Source organism: Python bivittatus, unplaced genomic scaffold (genome assembly GCF_059951505.1).
Source record: "Python bivittatus isolate LINGU-HERP-01145 unplaced genomic scaffold, Pbiv_v1 ctg000070_np1212, whole genome shotgun sequence".
Taxonomy (NCBI): Eukaryota; Metazoa; Chordata; class Lepidosauria; order Squamata; family Pythonidae; genus Python; species Python bivittatus.
The window spans coordinates 8,616,880-8,637,713 of NW_028277034.1; the positions used below are offsets into that span (position 1 = coordinate 8,616,880).

The 20,834-nt window shown below is 33.6% G+C and overlaps 1 protein-coding gene across 13 annotated transcripts in view; it reads right to left on the reverse strand.

The window, feature by feature from the left end:
• Window positions 1–20,834, reverse strand: part of TENM3 (teneurin transmembrane protein 3) — a 470,513-nt gene that overhangs the window by 72,236 nt on the left and 377,443 nt on the right. For all 13 annotated transcript variants that reach the window (XM_088131934.1, XM_088131955.1, XM_088131950.1 and 10 more), the window contains 2 exons: window positions 17,588–17,788; window positions 13,955–14,140 (listed from right to left, as the gene is read on the reverse strand). In XM_088131934.1, the coding sequence (XP_087988060.1) occupies window positions 13,955–14,140; window positions 17,588–17,788 (387 nt within the window). The remainder of the gene's footprint in view (window positions 1–13,954; window positions 14,141–17,587; window positions 17,789–20,834) is intronic.

Consider the following 20,834-nt stretch of genomic DNA (forward strand, 5'->3'; position numbering starts at 1 on the left):
AGATAAAACAATAGAGCTTCTACTCTTAAGAACAAATAATGATTTGATATATTTGCATCATGAGTTACTTGTTGATGTAGATTTTGTTAAGCTCCTTGTTTTAAAGAAGTATTTTAAAATTCAGAAGAAGGTGTGTTCCTTGGTACACAATAAAAGAGAATGTTAATTTCATCTGGTCTCAGAGTTGCCGTATATTCATGTGAAATTACAGTGCATTAAATAATTGCACAAAGTATATGTCAATTTTATGACTATACTTTATGCCAAAAATACATTCCTTTCCACAGAATAAGCAAAGCCCAGGAAATAGTGAAGCAGCTTAGCATCTATTCTAACAAACATTAGGATTCAGGCTGCATACGGATGGGACAGGACCAACAAGATTTCCAACTAAATGTAATAGCTGTGCGTATTTGAGTATTTAGGACGGACAAAATGAAATACCATAAGGACCACAATAAAACATTGATAGACTGAACAAAAACACGGTAGTGACGTGCTTCAAGACAGAGAGCGGAGAGTGATTTTTTTTTTGTGACAATCTCCCTAAGGCTTTTGTTCTGTTACCTTTATATCCTATCTTGTCTGCTTTTATGGCCAAGGAGGGAAAATTTGGGAAACAATTAAAATTATTTAATATATCCAAGATCTTTTTTTTAAATCTAACATTATATCAAAAACAGTATCTGTCATTTCATACTGATGAAAACCTGGCATGCAGCCAACATGACCTGTATGAGAATGATGAGAGTTTATATAAATATAGATATGTAGAATTCTAGTATTCCTTATCTATGAGTGTGGTACAACATTCACATAAGCAAATAAAGCAGAAGTATAATCAACTGGCTACAAATCAGATATTTTAGCACTTATTTTTTACTCCACACAGAATAATATATACGTTGTTCCACTGCCTTTTAAAGTTTTTTTGTCTATACCTCTGGGATCTAGAGCAGGATTCTTTCCAGTGGGTTTACAATATTATTGAAAGAATCTGTTCCTGTGCCTATTAGGCTAAAACAATTATAAATGTATTCCTTTATTTACCTATGTAGCACAAATTAAACAATAATTTAATTGAAATGGAATCATAGAAACATCTCATGACAAGGTATGATGAAGTTATTGTTACGGATGTCACGTCATCCTACCAGGCTGAGATTATATTTGGCCTGATTTTCCTTTAGTGTTTTTTCCATCTGCACGTTTTAACTATACACACAGAGGATATATTTTACTTCTGAAATAGTTTTTTTCTTGGTTACTGCATAGGACACGCAGCCTTTATCTGTCCTATTGTCAAGGTACTGCAGACAATTTGATGCAATTAAGGATAATTCTACGAAAGCCTGGATATTGTCATGGATATTGCCATACTCTAATGGAAAAGCACAATAAGGAATAGAAGAAAGGCAATCCGGAAAAAAAGGGGGGGGGCATCAATGATAATAAAAATAAATAAATAAAATCACCAGACTTCTACCAACAACTGAAGATATGGAGATATTTGCTGTTTAGTGGTTTTACTTTTTAAAAAGTGCTTATCTAGATTAACTTTGTGTCCAAGTATTAACTTCCCATGCAAAATAGAATTTCCAAACTGCACAGAAAGCTCACTGGTCATTCATTATTTTTTACACAAGTGAATGAGCTTCCATAAATTTAAACACCTAGTCATCAACTTTAGTGGGCAGTACTAAAAATATGTCAGGGTACTTCAATGCAGAATCCAGAGCTTAAACATTAAATGTCTTTCACTTCTCTTTCCTGTAGCAGACCTGAACCCATGTATCTGTTATGAATCTCCAGATCAGGGGGCCTTCTCATCTTTTTACATATATATGAATAATTCAACATTTGTTCCAGTTGGGATGCTTAAAAACCACAAACAACAAATACCTAGCAATCTTCAGCTTCTGCGACCATCAAAGTGAATCCATTTATACACGCATTGTGAAACTTAAAAACTGCTTAGTAAAAATGTTAACAGGTAACAAAAACATTAAGTCTTCTCTTATCCAAGTCACATGGAAAGTAACGTGAATGAAACCTGTAATTCATGAGTATGTATATGTTGCATTTGCCAAGTCTAGTGGAATGACTGCTATAATATACACAAAGATATATGGAGGCATGTAGAGATACATGGAAGCATGTCAAGTAAGAGCAAATATACAGTACCTTTAACTATTTTATCCAAATAGTGAGCTTGAGAATTAAAAAGAAAAAGAACAGGCATTTAAGAACAATAATATAGAATGGATTTTTTTCAGAATTCACAAATAAAAAAAGTAGTGATTCACTGAAAAGAGAAGTCCTTCAATAAAGAGCAATATTCTTTCCACTTTAAATGTAAAATCACACAGACATTCAGCAACTAAAATCTATGTCCAGACTTCAGATATATTGGTTTGTACCTTTTTTACAGTTACATTTATCCAAAAACATGGTCAGTTTTAATTTTTAATTTTTTTTAGTGTGTTCATGTGGCTTGTGACTTTTGCTGCCAAGGCCAACTGAAAGTCCATATTTCTTAGAATTGTACAGTTCTGTTGTAAGAGACAGTTCTGATATAAAAGAATTAATGGACTAGGTGAAAGGTCTATCTAGTATACCTCTTTTTCCTCATGGGCTTCTACAGAAAAGCATAAAAAGTTTGTTCTTACTCTTGTACTTTCAACAATTGCTATTCAGAGGGAGATTGCCTTTGATTCAGAAGAAAGTACTTACTCAGCATGACCACTAGCTGCTGATAGTTCTGTGAATTTTTCTAATCCTTTTGTAAAATTTTCTAAGTTGGTGGCCACTGATGTATCTTGTAGGAGCTTAATTTTTGCTTACTGGGTAAAGAATTATTTCCCTGTATTTATACCAATTTCCCACCAACTAGCTAAAATGGAGCTTAGCTTTAGCTCTGAAAGACAGATGAAATTTCTCTCCATTTTGTCCACACTTGATCATCTCTATTGTATCGCTTATTCATATTTTAAATAATTCTGTTCATCATAATATTTTTTTGAAATAAAATTGTTCCATCCAAAACACTCAAGAGTTTCCTTTCCTACATCTATCTGGATTTTAACTCTATAAAAATAGTGGGATGATGAAAGCTATACCTAGTATTCCAAGTGTGTAGCTGCATTATATATCTGTTTAATGGCATTCCAATTTGATTTTAGATTTTCTTGACCCTTAATACAGAATTCATCCTTTTCATAGCGTTGAGTTACCTACAGTAACTCCCTCAGTAAATCCTTTTTCTGGTCAGTAAATAATTCCTTATATTCCATCATTGAATATATGAAATTAAGCCTTTTCTATTTAATCTCCCCAGGTGATCACATTACTTACTCTGAATAATAGCTGCCATTTTCAGTTCGAAAAACAGTTTTGCAGCTTTTCCAATTAACATTTTTATTGCTGCCCTGGATAATTTGATGTGATTCACAAACAGGGGAATTTTATTGTTTACCCCTTTATTCAGGTAATTCATAAATAACTCAGAAAATCCTGGTATCAATACAGGTTCTTAGGAGATTGCACTTTTTATTCCCTCCACTTTGAGAACTGTCAATTTCTGCGATATATGTAGCTAAATTATGCAAAACAAAATACATTATTCTTACTGGGAGTAGTACAGATGAAACTAATTGTTTAAAATTCGAAGGTGAATCAACGTTGCAGATAAAAGCGATATTTTAGCATATAACATATTTTCAAAAATTCAAGATGTTTTACAATGGGCAGTTACCATTTTCACATACAGACTGGTCTATATTTTCAAAGGATTGGCAATGGTTAAATAACTGCATATTGCAACTTAAATATAACGAGCCTTATTTTCCAGTCATTATTATATAGTGAGTGTAATTTATTTAACTATGCTTTATATTGTATTGTTTTTATATGTTGGACATTATTTGATAATCACAATAATGGACAATATTAACATCCTGAAATAAAATGATCATCAATGTGAATCAAGTTTATTAACTTTAAAGTTCTTTAGGCAACTGCCAAACAATATTATTTGTCAAGGGGACCAGGATGGTTATTTCCTAATTCTCATAATCATGTTGTACAGTTAATTATCAGATATGAATTTACTCTCAGGCAATGTAAGTATAATTAAGTTTGTCTTGTTTTTAAGAAGAATTCTATACAGAATTCTATTACATAATCTATTACATATAGATTATGCAGAACAAAATGGTAGACTTAGTAGAATGTTGGGATGTACAACTTTATAATTAGAAAATTGTACAACTTACAGTCAGAATTGCAATTATGTTTTTAATACTCACTTGCATAAAAACTTCCCTCCATTGATTATACAGCACATAGCAAAAAAAGGACTGACCTAACTCTGTACCTCTGCAAACCTAACATAGTATGAAAAAACTATCTAGAGAATAGAAGCATGGATGCAATAGAAAACATACATACATGCATACATTTATTTAGAACTTTATAAGAAATGTAAGGAATAATTAGAATTAGCCAAAGGGAAAAGGACAGGTAGCGCAGCATTACGAAAATGTGCTTGATTATGCATTACTTTTAGGATGGCTGCAGTCTACTGTACTACCTGAAACTACTGTGCTAAGAACACTCACACAAACCAAAAGCAGAATTTGGTTCTAAATGAATAATGGTAAGAATCTGCCACAAAGAATGTATCTATTGGTTGCCAGTCAGTTCTGAGTGCAATTCAAGGTGCTGGTTATTACCTATAAAATTATTACCTGTATGGCATAGAGCCTGGATATTTGAAGGCCTGTATCTCTAATCATTTCTGCCCACCCAGTATGTTCTGGGATTGTGGGTGTTCTCCAGGTCCCTCCATTAAATGTTGTTATCTTGTGAGACTGAGGAAGCATGCCTTTTCTATCATGATCCCCACCCTCTGGAACAGCATCTCCCCAGAGATAAGGACAACACCCTCTCTCCTAGGGTTCCAGAAAGCTCTTCAAACGTAGCTTTGGTCCCAGGCCTGGGGTTAATGAATTATTGTATTTTGGGGGAACCTGTTTTGCTTTGTTTGTTTTGATTTGCTTTTAAGCTTGTTTTAGTCTGGGTGGTTTTTATTTTACCTGTTTTAATGGATGTTTATTTTGTACACTACCTAGAGTTCATTGGAGTTGGGCAGCTATAACAAATTTGAATACACACTAATAGAAAACACAGTATCTTGCTATTGCTTGAACACCTGGTAAGAAATTCAGGAGTATCTCAAGCACAGAAGCCTGAAAAAGATGAACTCTGTCAACTATGGACAAACAGACTATTTCTCAAGTTCAGTTCTTGATGTATTTTATTCAGGTTTTTTTAAATGCAAACTTAAGAATTGATATGATCGATGAAAACCAATATCATAATAAATGTTTATATATTAACAGTATTACATACGTTGTTGTCTTTACTGCATTAGAGAAACACTGCTATCCACTTTAATGACAGCCAAATGCATAGAGTTGGAGAAGGTGAAAGAGGAGAGTTTATGACCAAAGATATGAAACTAATGGAGCCAATGAAAGGGGAAAGTGAAAAAGGAGGGATGTCTTAAGACTGCCACCAGGAGGAAATGCCAGGTTTAAACAGGAATGGGAAAGTGCTGAAAGGAAGATGATGGAATAGTAGAAGAATATTAAGATGCCTATTGAGTCATTACTTCTTTGGAATGTGAAAAGTTCAATTACAGAAATGGATTAATAATATAACACCACATCAAATAATAATCACATAGGTAAGTTGCCCTTAGAAGGACCAAAGTAGGCACTGAAAAGAAGTATGTTTAGTCTCCTGGAAAAGGAAACTGTGAAGGAAATGATATGAAGCAAACGTATAGCAGAATGTGTGCTTTACCACCTTTTTAAGAATAAACACACCTGGAGTTTTTTAGTAGAAAAATTGCTGGGAATTGTGCTAAGAAGTAAAAGGCAGAAAAAGGATGAAGTATTATCTATCACTTCTCAACTTTATATCACTTCCTCATGAACAACATAAAACTTTACTATAAAAATCATGTACTTCTGTTAATTTCACTAGCTATGAAATGTCTTATAAAATCATAAGCATATATTTTCCGTATCTCAAACCTTGGGAAAAAAATTTGCTGAACTTTATGGCTGAAAATGCACACTGACTTGGTACCATTCAGAAATTCTAATATGAATTTTGGGAAAAATTGTGAAAATTTACTGGGATTCAATTTATAATAAAATGTAAATCAATGCAACACCATAGAATAAATAAATAGAGCAACAGAAATAAAGTACCTTTTTTTGTAATTTTGCTTACAATATGTTCTTAATATAGCATGAACTTTTCATTTACTAGTAAGTTTTATTAAGAGATCTCAATGAAGGCTTTCTAAAATTGAATAGTTTTCATTAGTCTTCAATTAGAGTTGTAAATTGGTGTCCCTACATTATTAGATTTACATATGCTAGCTTCAATTGGAGAGAATAGTTATTATAGCCTGTGAATAAGCCTATATTAAATCCATTTATTCCAATCATCTCCTGTTTAAATCAGGGTGAGCCAATGATTTGATGGTCCTTAATTGGTACTCAGTGCACTGTTTTATTACTGATTACCTTATCATAAAGGATTATAGTAATGACATGTTTTTAAGTGAGGTATTATGCATTCTTATTCATATCAGTGTATTCATACCCATTACAAGATATTTCTATCCACCATAATCTTTCATGTTTAAGGTCAGATTAAAAAAACAACAACTCGACTTTTGCAGAGCTTCCTACGATAATTGACACTGTATTAACAAATACCTGTCTGCCACTTAGTGGAATGTCAATAGGATTTCCAGGCAAAAATCCAATGAAAATTCTATAAAACTCAGAATTGGTCCGTAAGCATTAAAGCACAATGACTGATACATTAGAAAAATATCATATGGCACTGAAAAATAAACTAGAATGACCCGGTGGTAGAGCTGTGTGTATAGTTTATGAAGTTTCAATAGCAATCACCACCATAGCGGTAATTTATCAGCACACTGGTGCAAATGTACTGTATCACACAAGAGAAGCCTTAAGGGAATTTTGCTGCTGCAGAGCAACTTGTGCCACCAACATATTTGAATCCAATTCTGATTGATAAGAGTAACAGCTTGGATTTTTTTTTTCACTTGTTAAAATTAAACTATAGATACAAATTGCCACTTTTGTACTGGTGTACTGTAAATTGCAGAAATTCATGGAACTGGAATATCCATTTCTCAAATGAGTTTAGTTTAAATAAAACATTCCTTGAACAGGCTTAAATACAGATTAGAACATTTGTCTATTGCTATTATATAACTGAAGAAAATTACAGAGTTATATATTGAAACTGAAATATGCAGTATGTGAAATGATGGAAGTAAAAAAGCATGAAAATGAATGTAATAGATTTTAAAATAAAAAGTATTCATAGGCACGTATACCTCCTGCATAACTATAACTGGACTAGTTTGACAAGTTCAATTTCAGCCCTACAACAAATTGGGCTACATCTATAAAAGTAGCTCTATTATCACCATATTATAAATCATTATTTAATATTAATGGATTAGATGCAAAATTGTTATTATAGTCCCACTGATTTCAGATGACATATTCCAAGATCCAATATAAGTACTATTTTTATTTATCATCAATTAGATATTATCAGGCGGTATGAACAGATGAAATGGGTCAGATATCTGAAGTTCAACATACGTTAACAATTTTAGAGGTATCAGTTGAGACTCAGAAGACAGTAATCTATTTTTATAAGATGGGATTTGATTATCTATGTTAGCTTTGGAATAATATATTTCAATGCCCTTCTCTTATAAATCGATGCAAGTTTGCTTGAAACAATGTAGAATTAGCATCTTTTTATCCTAAAATGAGGTTAATACAACATAATAGTTTTATTTGTTATACTGGACACCTCAGAAAAAGTTTAATAGAAGTTGGTTGCAATTCAGAAGTTGAAATATTATATGATTTGGGTTTGTCATATTATTGCTATATTTTGGGCTGAAATCTATAGGATTGTTAATATTACTTTAAACTGATAATTGTCATTTATTTATTTATTTATCATATTTCTATAACTGCCCATCTCACACAAGGTGACTTAATTGTTCATTAAGGATACATTCACACAAGGTGACTTAATTGTTCATTAAGGATGCATATGTTCCTCTTGGTTATATACTCAAAAATTTTTGGAGTCTATCAAATATAAAGAATTGTGGATATTCACATTTGGAGAATGGACAACAGAATTATTGTCTAACATTGAAAAAATAAACCTATACTTAATTTGCAGCAAGGGACTGTTTAGCCACTAAATTAATCTTATGTTGGTGGAGGGGGATAAAAAGGCAAAAAAGAGGAGTTAAAGCAATTCAATCAAATATTTTAGAGTTGCTTTGGTTATAACATATATTCTAGGCCATTTTTCTACTTTTTCCCTTTAATTTTAATATTCAGTTACATTGCTAATGTAGTTGTACCTATGTGTATGTTAATTAGTTTGCTATTGTACAAAAAAGACAGTTGTCTTATCACGGTACCATCTGATATTACAAGATGAGGCATGAACATAGTAAACCATAATGAAAAAGGAAAACAAGATTTAAAAAAAAATAATGTAGAGAGTAGGAGCACAAATGAAGAACGTAATTCAAGCAGAGTAGGCTCCTATGAATATGACCTTCCAGTGTAATTTGTGTGCATGTTAAATCATTAATAAGATGACTGCATACCATAATATGATTGCACACATATTTTATGTAATCTGTGGCAGTATCTTGGTTCAGTTAAACTGTCTCTCATAACCTCAGTGTAAATTTGCATTGAGACAATTTGTCTCCTTTAATTGTAATTAATTGTAATCACATTCCTATAAATTCAGTTCATACGCTATCTTCTGTTTCTTATGCAATACCTAGTATTTTCAAATGTGACAGATGATATTTCTATTTGCCCAGATCTTCTCTTTTATTATCAAAAATACTGTCCTTTTCTGAACTACTCCAAGTTCTGTGCTGACAGTTTTTAATTTTTTCCTGCAGAGAATGCTTACTTATCATTTTCTAATTCTGCAGCTGTAAGAATAATTCTGAATTTGAACCTACAATTGTAATAGATTGCATTTTTTCTTGCATGCCTTGTAGAATTCAAGACCAGATGTATTTTTGAACATTCTGTCTTTTCATATATATCAATTGCTTTATAGTAGTTCTTGCTAACATACTCACAAGCATGTCTGCAATTTTCGGCTTCAAACTATTTTCTTACTATTGTATAAAGTTTTACACTGTCAGTTTGTAACTGATAAACACGCTGTTATTCTTGTAATTGCAAAGAGAATAGTTGTGTCAAGGAACTCATATAAATAGAAATGGTTTGTTTTATTTCTTAGCTGCTCCTTATTAATATAAAAGATGGCAAATCTATTTTTGTGCCTTTTTAAATCCATCATGGCAGAAGACAACTAACATATATGTAGAGTAAGCACAAACTTGGGCTCATTTTTTCTTTTTACATGAATGTGTAAGGAAAAACTGAAAAAGAACGAATGTTCCAAATGTTCTAACAGTTCATCTGGCAAGGTTAAGATAGAGTCAAAGAACAATAGACTGCCTAACAGATCAGTCCTAAGGCAGCAAGCAGTTCCTTAAAATCTTAATTTTTGTTTATAACATTTAGTACTAGACATTGTTACTTATTGAATTTTTTTTTCAAATAATTGTGCTGGCAGCCAGAATCTTGAAAAATCCCCCCGGTCATCTATTCCTTCCAGCTTCTTCATATTTTTCGAGGCAGTTTCTATAACTCAGACAAATTAGCTACATTTTGTGTCCTAGTTGAAAAAGTGTAAGGAATAGGCTTCAGGAAAACCAAATCAATCTACCCAGTTTAGGCTCCTTATTGGAATAATAACAACTCAAGACAAGTACAGTACAATTTGTATAAAAATGAATTTCATACACACACATACATAGACATGCTTAGCCAGCTAAAATAATACAAATGCCTAACCCTTATCTGATACATGCCATGAATAAATCCGAGTGGAAGTTTCCATACTTAACAGTTAAATAACTATAATGCATCGCAGGACTTAAGTGACTAGGTTGCAGGCAAATTCTATCAATGGATAGCCTTATCCATTCACACACTGTTCCAAACTTGTATTAAAATGGGGCACCCTTGAAGATCTACACTGTAGCAAACATCAGGAAGTTTTGCTAGTTCAGTTTTAATACCTGATAATCAGTTCTACATGGACAAGCAACTAGTAGCTTCAGACTGAAGTTATGCATAGATATGGTCCTATGTTTTAAATTGAAAATATCACTTAAAAACACTGATATTCCTTGTGCTTAAATTTGTTTATATTTAAACCATAATCATTTATTTTGTTTGTTTTTTTAAATGGAACTATTTCACAGCTGAAGATATAGGTTATTTCCTTCTTATTTAAAAATAAACAACAACAAAAAAAACCATAGCAGGATTGTTCAGAGTTTTTTCCTGCTGAAACACCTAAATTTAATATAAAAATTGCCTCATGAATGCTCCTAATGCTTCTGATGTAGATCAAATAGCCAAAAAAAGATAACTTCTGATATTAAATTTATGTCTATTTCCAAATCTCAGACAGAATTGAAAAAAAAAAAAAGAACCATAGTAGAAATATAAATAAAGACTATAAATTAGACAACTGTAGATTCTCTATGTACTCTTAAACCTGAATGATCTATGAACCTGACATATAAAAATGGGTATATTTTGCCCTAATCAAAAGTATAGCCAATCATTTCTATATGTACAGATCAAGTGGACAAAATACAGAAAGAAACCATAATGCTGGACAATAAGCAGAAGAAATATGGAGATCACGCATCTAGGCCTTCATCAATTTAGAATCTGCAAAAAATAGCATCCCTAAAAGAAGGTAATTTATCCATCATGTAAATATTGCAAACAAAAGAATTGGACTTCATCACAAGAAAGTCCTGTTCTGTTGCCAAAACCTCTTATATTTCTCTTAGTGTCTCTTAACGTCTAGCTACAATACAACTTTTTAAAAATTTCTGCATGCTGATTCTTGTCCTTTGAAACAATGGAGAACAAGTTCTGCTACCTTTGTCCAATTACACCTTATGTGCTGGTCAGGTCTAGACTTTTGCATAACAGGTACTGAAAATAAGCTTGAAATGGCACAACAGTTCAGAGAAAGGATTCATGAATATAGTTGCAAAAGTAATAAATGCCTTAGAATCTGCTGCCTTCTCAACTGATGCACCAAGCTAACCTTAATATATGAGAACATGGTGCCATTCTGTTTCTCTTTTCATCACATTGGTTCACCATGCTTCATTTCCCACACAGACAGCTATCCTTTTGGAAAAATAAACAGCTCTGTGTTATGTTTCATTGAACAATGGGTAAGCTTGTTCCCAAAGCTAGAAAAGAAGCATGGTTCATGTGGTTGTTCTATGATATTAGTTTGTGTGAAAGCTCTAACCATGCGCAATGCAACAATACATATAGTGCTACTAGACTGCAAACTGCTGTACAAAGTGAGAACTTCTATTTCTTTTTAATGTTTAATGTTTAATTTCCTTTCTGCCTCATTTTCAATTAGATGCTCTGTTTGTACGCAGGATGCGACATATTACCAAGCCCCCCAAATCCCATGTCTCCAATTTAAGGAAAGGTAGTCCTTTGAGGTGTTCTCCACTAATAGTGCTTTAAACATCAAGTTGTTTATTGAGCTACATTGATTTTCATGTATATGCAGGCAATTCAAATGGTAATCTGGCCATAGGGAAATCCTAATTCCTTTAAACTACAAAAGAGCAGCTATTTGTTTTCATTCCAGTTCTTTATTGCATTGGGAAGCAAGATCATTACTGATCACAAAGACATGCTTTGTTCAGAAAAAAATGCAGGCATGCCAGTCAGCATGCCTCTATTCTGCACTAAGCTTCCTGTGATGTTTGGTAGCCATTCAGTTTAAAAATTGAAAATGAAATACTAACAGCTGGGAGTTAACTGCTAAACAGTATTAAAATAAACTGATCCATTTAAAGTCTGGACAGAATTACAGTCTTACCCCCCCCCCTTTTTTTTGCCAGTTGCCATGATTGTAGTACCTTATAGGCAGTGCACCCAAATTCTACTAATGCATGTATTATATTTGGTGTATTCTATTATTTGGTTTATGAAGTGTCTCTAATTGTAAATTGTACAAATGTGCCTATTTTTGTTTAGGCTATAAAATATCAGTACAACAATTTCCAGGTTACTTTATGCAGTACTTCCACTGAACTATGATTGCAGACTTACTGGAAATTCTTAAGAGTCAGGTATTTTTTTGTCTTACTGTTGCTACATTCTGCACAGTTTTATCTTTCCCTAATCTTTCTCTATATGTACTACCATACAGATCCAATCAACTCCTTTTCCTAGAGGACATTTTTTGTATCCAATTGATTTTGTCGTTACCTTTCTATCAATCCTTTATTCTGTGTGGTTGCTATCAATATATACACTGCAGCACAGATGCACTGATAATATTAAATAACTAAACATGGGTTTTTAAAAATAAAATTGGATCTCTGGAATATCCAAAACATGCTAATAAGTATTTTGTGTGAACATCTCTTATAAATTTTGCAGAAATTATAACTCACAATTCAATAGTTGGTTTTGACATAATGCTGAGAATTCTTATAAGATGGAAGGATACCTGAAAACTATATACTATTGCTTTACTAGGCAATTTGTGCAAATAAACAGAAGCCCAAGCCAAGCCATTGTGATATCTACAACATTATCAGAATTATTACTCAAAACTTTCGTTGTTGTGTTGCAAAAGCAGCAGTGCAATAATTACATGGACATGGAATAAATAGATGAAAATCAGAAGACTACTTTTACAAGGTATTGTGTGAAATACATTGGAAAAAAATTATACCAGAGCAGATAATCCATTAAACAAGTATAAACCAACAGTGTGCTGCTAAGATTAGTGAGGCTAACAGAAAAAAAAAATCTATTTAGTTTGTAACTGGAATATTAAAACCTATTCCACATACATTTTTAAAGAGAAAGACATACGGAGATAATGTGGAGAATCACTGTGATAATTTTTCATTGCTGCTTTATATGATGGTTAATGGCTGAGATCAGAGATCAACTTTTTATTTAGGCACAGGCTAGCTTTTAGAGAGGAATATTAATTGAATTCTAGGGAAGAGTTACTTTTTATATAGTGTGACTAATCAAAGGCAACTTTCTTTTGTATCAGTATGATATTCAGGATGTAAAACACAGGATGTCTACTCTTGTTAAAAAAAAAAACCCTATACAAATGGAAATGCTGAAAGTCAGCACATTTTCAATATTTCAACACTGAAATAGAAAGCTATGTGGAAATCCTACATAATTCATTATGCTGGCTAACAAAACAAACAAAAAATAATGTCAGGCTGCTAGGCTATTTTGCAGCCAAGTTCCAGCTTATTTCCGTATATAGTATTTCCTTCCTTTCCTTTTCCTTCATAACATTAAAATTAGTATATTATTACTGGCTAAAAATTAGAAAAAGCTAGTGCAAATGAACTCATTTAGCTAGAGATTTAAGAGTCCAAACAATAAAAACAAGTTTCTTCTGCTAATATCTTCTGTATCTAGAGAGAAAATGTGAAATGAAATTCTTGCCCCTCCTATCTGGGACAAGCTATCTAGAAAGGGTTGATGATCTATTATATTCTTACTCTTTTTTAAAATGTGCATTTCTTTACAAAGATGTAAGTGAAAATATTCTGTTTGAAGAAACAAGCTTCAAAGTGCTATATTCAATTTCAGAGAGATCCAGTAGCTCATGCTTTTAAAGTCCAGTACTGAGGATTCATATGAAAGCTCAGTCAACATACCAATTGTACAGTGCTCGCCATTCCAGCCTTGGCTGCATTCACACTTCCCATCTTTACATGTTCCATGTTCAGCACACCGAGGATGGCATGCTCTTTGATTGCAAGATGCTCCAGCCCAACCTTCTTCACATCGACATGTTCCACCCATGCAGACACCATGAGCACCACAGTCAACAGAGCAGATTTCTGAGACAGAAATAAGCAATAGTAGGTGAAAGGGGAAGGGAGAGGGGAGAAGGAAAAAAAAAGAGCACATTAGTTAAGCTCCAAAATCCAGCTATATGAGCAGAAACATGCTCTTTGAAAATAGAATCAAGTAATTTATTTCAGGTGGTTCAGAAGTTACATCTTTGCTAATGCTTGATTATTTATTCAGCAGATCTAGGGATAGCCCTCTAGTGATTTCTTCACTTGTCTTAGAGCTGTTTCAATATGTGACCATTTTTCTGATCACATATTTCTCAGGAGTAACTGTAATCTGAAATTATGCACTTGTATAAGCTTGTGAGGATTTGTAGATTATTTTCAGTAAACAGTGTGGTCACATGTTCTGAAAAACAGGGAATTATACTGCAAATATATATTGTTTTAAATTAAAACACTACAATGTTGCATTAATATTTGACTTCAGATACTATACAATGTGAATCCATCAATTTTGGAATCAGGTTATATGTACCTTTTGCTTAAGTTCTGATATCTCAGGCACTTTTGAGATATACAGTAACAGTATCAGTGGTGAATTCCATACAGTCATTTTTCTTAAGATAAGCTGGCTTTCTGACTCATGATAACTTTAAAAAGAGCAGTGGTTGTATTTTTTGGAAATTGATGGTATTTAGTCTCAAAACCGTAAGCATGAAGACTCTGTATAGGCAATTTGTAGAATGGAAAAACAGTGTTTCAGAGACTGTATCTTTCTTTTTCAGTTAAAACACCACTAACTTCCTGTACCTGTATCATTACTGCAAGATTTTTTTTTTATTTGGGGAGTGGATATATTACATTTGCACGAAATATATATACATTATGTACATACAGCAACCTTTCTCTTCATCACAGTTACATGCTGTGATTTTTCTTGGCATTTTTGTATGCTGAAGTTCCATTAATTTTAGGTCTTATTTCAGTCACTGATCAACAGAACCATTCTGAACAATAATATCTTAGTTGTACAACATTAATCACCTTTATACTGAGTATGATAAATTTTTGTCATTTGGATATTTGCTTTTGAGCCCAATTTTATGTCTTAAGTAGATGGAAAAGAAGGCTGAGTGTGGGTGATTAACTTAAATTTTACTGTGAATCAGGAAAATCCAACTAACTGCTACATAATATGTTATTCTCCAAAATATAAAAAACCTTCTGTTTGAATTTTAATTTTCCTTTTGTTTCTATGAAGCTAGTATCACGAGGAAAATGCAATCTAACATAACCTAAGGACCCATTTGAAGTCTCTTGGAACAATTTTCTGTTTCTTTATAAACCAAATCACCAATCCTGAAAAGAGAGAAATTTGCAATAGATACTGAAGTGTAAAAAAAAAAAAGGCCTGAAAAAGATTCATTCATCATACTACCTTACTCTATTTCAAAGCACTGTAGAACATCAAGCATACAATCAAGAATGTTGACAGTATACATGTCAGAATGAATATTGACCTGTAAAGCTTTCTTCATATCAAGTTTTATGTTATGAATTGGATTTTTTTGTTATGAGATGTTTGGATAGATTAACTTCAGAATATTCTTACTTTCCAAAGACTTGCCTTTTCTCCTCAATCTAATCAATTTTTCATTAAAGAGAAGGTGTTTATCAGCTTTTAGCAGATGTGCTTTAAGGCAAGGTATGTCAGTCTTTGTAATGAGCTTATTAATTAGGGTTAATTTAGAAAAACTGGAATTGGAGTGCTAATTAATGGACAACCACTAAGGAAAAGGAAACAAAACAGCTTATTCTTTTCTCTTTTGGGATGTTAACAATTTTTCTAAACTGAAACATCTTGATTTGATTGAATACAAAGTATCTGAAATATTATTCTTCATGTTTTTGAAAAGAGATTTTCAACTTTCAATTAATTTCAAAAGTAGTTTCATTTCATAGTTGATGAAATATGAGCAAAAGCATGTTGGTTTCCAAGTTAATCTTTAGATTAGAAATCCTAACTTGCATGAAATACCACAAGAATGCTTAGGATAAAACTGAGCTTTGATTAAATCTGAGGCAAAAATATACCATAATTGGCAGGTATTGTGTCCTTATTGTTAACAGGGAATGCTGCATGTGAAACGGGTATGACTAAGGCTGGTAACCTAAGCTACTTTTTATCTTACTAAAAAACCATGCAAAATCTTTGATTAATCAAAGTCATGACGGGTGGCCGAGATCCATATTTATTGACCCATCTGGTAGTGACTATGGGATATGGAAAATTCTGACTTGGAATGTAATGGGTATAAAATTGTAAAGAGGCTAAATTAACAAATCAAATCAATGAAAGGAAAATAGATGTTTCTGTGACACTAAGAAAAAAAGGAAAGGATGTAACAGATCTGAATGAAGGTGAGTGGAACTGATGAACACATACAAGGAGAGTGCCGGGTCAAGGTCCTATGGTGCCTTATGTGCTTACTGTTTTCTTGAAGAACTTCCCAAAATATAACATTGATTCAAAACACATATTATTTCCTCTTCCCATATATTTTTTGAAACCCTGAACATGCCTCAAGTTTTCTCTGAAATAGACAGAATTAGATTCCATAGGTTCTTGTTTACACTTCTGCCAACTTTATTATATGAAAGGAAACCAGGCAAATTTCCTTTATAATGCACATTGACTTTAGTTAGTGGCACTGACAAGGAGAATAGCTTATGTTTATCTTAGTATGAAAATATTTAAGTGTATATCATCAATTCAATCAATGCTATTGATAATTTAGCATAATACAAAGTAATAGCTAAACATTTTAAAGGATCGTTTCTTTGGCTGTTGCTACATATGTATGAGCACCAAGTTAATTAGCCACAGCTTCTAGTATTGCACAAGAAACTCTGGTTATTAAAGTTAAGTATAGTTAATTCGAACAAGTCCTATTTGGAAACCACAGTTTGAACCTAGCTGGTTTTGAAATTTGGTAGCTGGGGAATTGCATTTAACACTGTAGGGGTTTGGCACAGATGTTAAAAAAAACAAAAAAACAAAACAGATTTGATTATGTGAGAGAGTCCATAATTTTCTCCCCCCCCTTTCTGTTTTCTTTATATGTATATATTATATCCATTTTGGAGCTTAAACATTTGTTTTCCCCACATTAAATAGCAGAAAATGATACTATTTTGGCTGTTGTATTCAGAAAAGTTTTCAGAGGACCCCAAATGGATTTGGGGGTCTCAGATTGTGTACTACAGTTTAAAGCTAACAACTGTTAACTATAAATACAATGGATTGCAGCTGATGATACAAGAAACTGTGTTTATGGAAAATAAAAGCTTTCAAGTTCCTCTTGCCAATATTTACATTGGTGATAGACTTTGGGTGTAATGCGATCTGAAAATTATCAAATGCAGCACTATAGAATTTTGGAAGTTTTTAATATTATTAGCACAAAGTAATTTCCCCCAAATCCTTACCATTAGAACAATCAGGACCAGTCCAATTAGGATCACAAGTACAAGTGCCACTTTCTTGAAGATACGTGCCATGGCCAGAGCATTGGTCTGGACACATTGTCTTCAGTATTTCACAGTTGTTACCACCCCAGCCTGGATTACAGTGACACTCTCCATGGATACATACGCCATGATTTGAACAGACTGGATCTAAACAATCAGCTAAAAAAAAAAAAAAAGCATTTTGCATTTGTAAGTTCCACTGTTATTTGCCAGGCTGCATTACTCATGTTACACATGAATAAAATAGTAAAAAAAATGTGAATAAAGCTTTTATTGGGTATTGAAAAATGAAAAGGGGGAACCCAAACTCACTCCAGTTACATCAGCAGGATAATAGAGTGCAAAGCTACATGTTCTAATGACTAGGTGGTCTAGAAAAGACAGATGTATGGAAAATAGAACAGGATAGTTACATAAGCAAGATGCCAACAAATAAAATCTTAAATAAAGCAGGAACAGTTGCTAACTTAGTATCATATCTAATTAAACTTGTTCTCCCTAATTCTCTTTCATGCCCCCAGTATATGTTCCTACTTCCTGATATCTGCAAATTCTATGCCTAAGGAGTAAACTGCAGTTTACATAGTAGCTGATTCTGTTTGAAACTCATCTAGAGGGAGAAACCGTCCTTCCAGTTGAATAATCTTTCAGTGGTAGAAGGGCTCAGGACAAATTAAATTTAAGAAAGGAAAGGGATGAAAAGAAAGCAAGCCTTGAAAAACCTTCCCTGCATACAGTGATACAAACTTAGATTAGGGAAGCTCATATTTTTTTGGAATTAAAAACTGGTCTGTACAGGTAGTCCTTGTTTAGAGACCACGATTGGGACTGGCAACTGTGCTGCTAAGCGAAGTGGTCACTAACTGTGACCGCGACTGCTTTCTGGCTTGAAACTAACAAAACTGATCAGTTTCACACCTTCTTTTGTTTGCCTTTTGTTTGCCTCCTAACCACTCCCCCACCCTTTGGAATGCTCACTTCACTGGATAATTAACCAAACGGGAATGTTAATGTTTGTATATACATTCATTGAAGAGGAAGGGATTAGTAGACAGCAAGCAGGCACACAATGGGAAATACACCAGGCTGTTTGCATAATGCGGTAGCTGCTGCCTACACCACTGCATTGCTTTTGATGTGTATTCCCCATCATGTGCCTGCTTACTGTCTTCCAATCACTTCCTCTCCAATCTCTCTGTTCTGTGAGGGTGGGGGGAACAGGTCAGGCATAGGAGACACTGCCTGCAGAAATTGCTTGTTTTTTTCCCTCTCCCCCTGGCAGAGCAGAGAGATTGGAGAGGAAGAGATTACAAGAGAGTAAACAGGTACACAATGGGGAATACACCAGGCTGTTTGCATAGAGTACTAGTGACTGCTGGTGTCAGTGCATTGCTTTGGATGTGTATTCCCCATTGTGTACCTGCTTACTGATTGTAATGGCGATCACGTGACTGAGGGACAGCACTGTCGTAACTATGAATGGTCGCTGAATGAGGCAGTCGGTAAACAAGGACTACCTGTAATGAACATGTATCTTGACACTAATTATCATTCTCTAATATCACTGATATCTAACAACAAAAGAATTGGAGCTTTAAGTTACAATTTCTGCAATTTTACCTTTGCAAATAAATTCATGTATATTTAGCAATGTTCTAAATAGGCATGTTTCATCAGTGGTGTACTTTCCATCATTTTTGTTGTGGGGTTGCCCACGAACAAGGAGAGTGATTGCTAAAATAGGCATTATATAGTTTAGAAACAAAGAGAGCTCTTCTCTAAAAAATTGTGAAAAGAAACAGAATATTGAATCCCCACCCATATCAATAGCATGATCACACCCATCTGACCCTTCACTCTACAAAAACCTTAAACAGATAAGCAAAAGATTAATCCCCCCAAGTTACACTGAAAGAACCACTTCTTGAACTGTTCTCAGGTTTGCTTTCCAGTTTCAGTTTTATTAACTATCCAGCAATTTTAAAAAATGTAGTTGCTTACTTATCACTACAGTTCTACAGTTCTGCAATACAGTTTTGAATTCACAGAAATCAATTATGATTAGCGCCCTGTTTGGAATGTTTAAGAACTAAATTGGCAAAAATCTTTATTTATTTTTTTTATTTACTAATCAGAAGAATATATAAACTAAACAAATATTGTCTTCAGACTAAAAATAATGAAAATATCAATTATGAAAAACACACAACTCAACTGTATAGGAAATAAAAAAAGAATAGCTTGAGTACAAAATTGTTGATACATATATAATTGAGATAACAAAAATGAATGCAAATATGTTAGTGATTAACTATGAGGTATAGTGCATATTGTTGTCAGAACGTCCCCATAGTCATGTGATCGTGATTTGGGCACCTGGCACTGGCTTGCAATTATGGTGGTTACAAGCAAAGTCAGTGGGGAAGTCAGCAGGAAGTTGCAAGTTACTCCTGCCGCTTTTTCTCCTGAGGAGCCCCCGGGTGGCATGGGGATCTCATACTCTGTAGCTCCTGCCCATGGCACTCATCCACAGCTCTCGCTCGCCAGCCTGCTTGCCTGGGACATGGTTTCAGTGGCATAAGCAAGCACTCTGGAGTCCTGCCTCTTCCCACATTGAGGTCATGTGAGGTCCTCACTTAACAACAGCAGTGGGGACTGCTGAGATTGCTGTCGCTAAGCAATGCAGTCTTGTGACATTGCACTTTATAACCACGTTGCTTAGCGACAGAAATTCCGGTCCCAATTGCCATCATAACCTGAGGACTACTTGTACTATGTTAATCGCAATCTTTTTTTACACTGTGTTGGTTAAGTTATAAGCAAACTGGCACATATTTTCAGTGTTGATGGCAATCTCCAATTGGTTACTCTTTCTGGTTGTATGTTAAACATTTTTAGTAAAGTTTAGGAAATTACAGAACATTTTAAAATGAATCTTGAGGTCGGAATGCCGTCTACATTTCTTAAAACATATAATACAGTGCAACATTAGAAACAGATTCAATTTTTATTGCTAGCAGCTGGCAGTGTCATCACAAAATATTGAAAAACAAAGTACATCTGTCATTAGATCAATGGCATTGAAAAGTGTGGGAAATTGCATCAACTGAAAAATTAACTCTACAGCCACAATGCTAAAGAAATCCTATAATGTGTAATAGTTAAATATGGACATTATTTATGAGCAGACAGTGCAGTGCAGGTG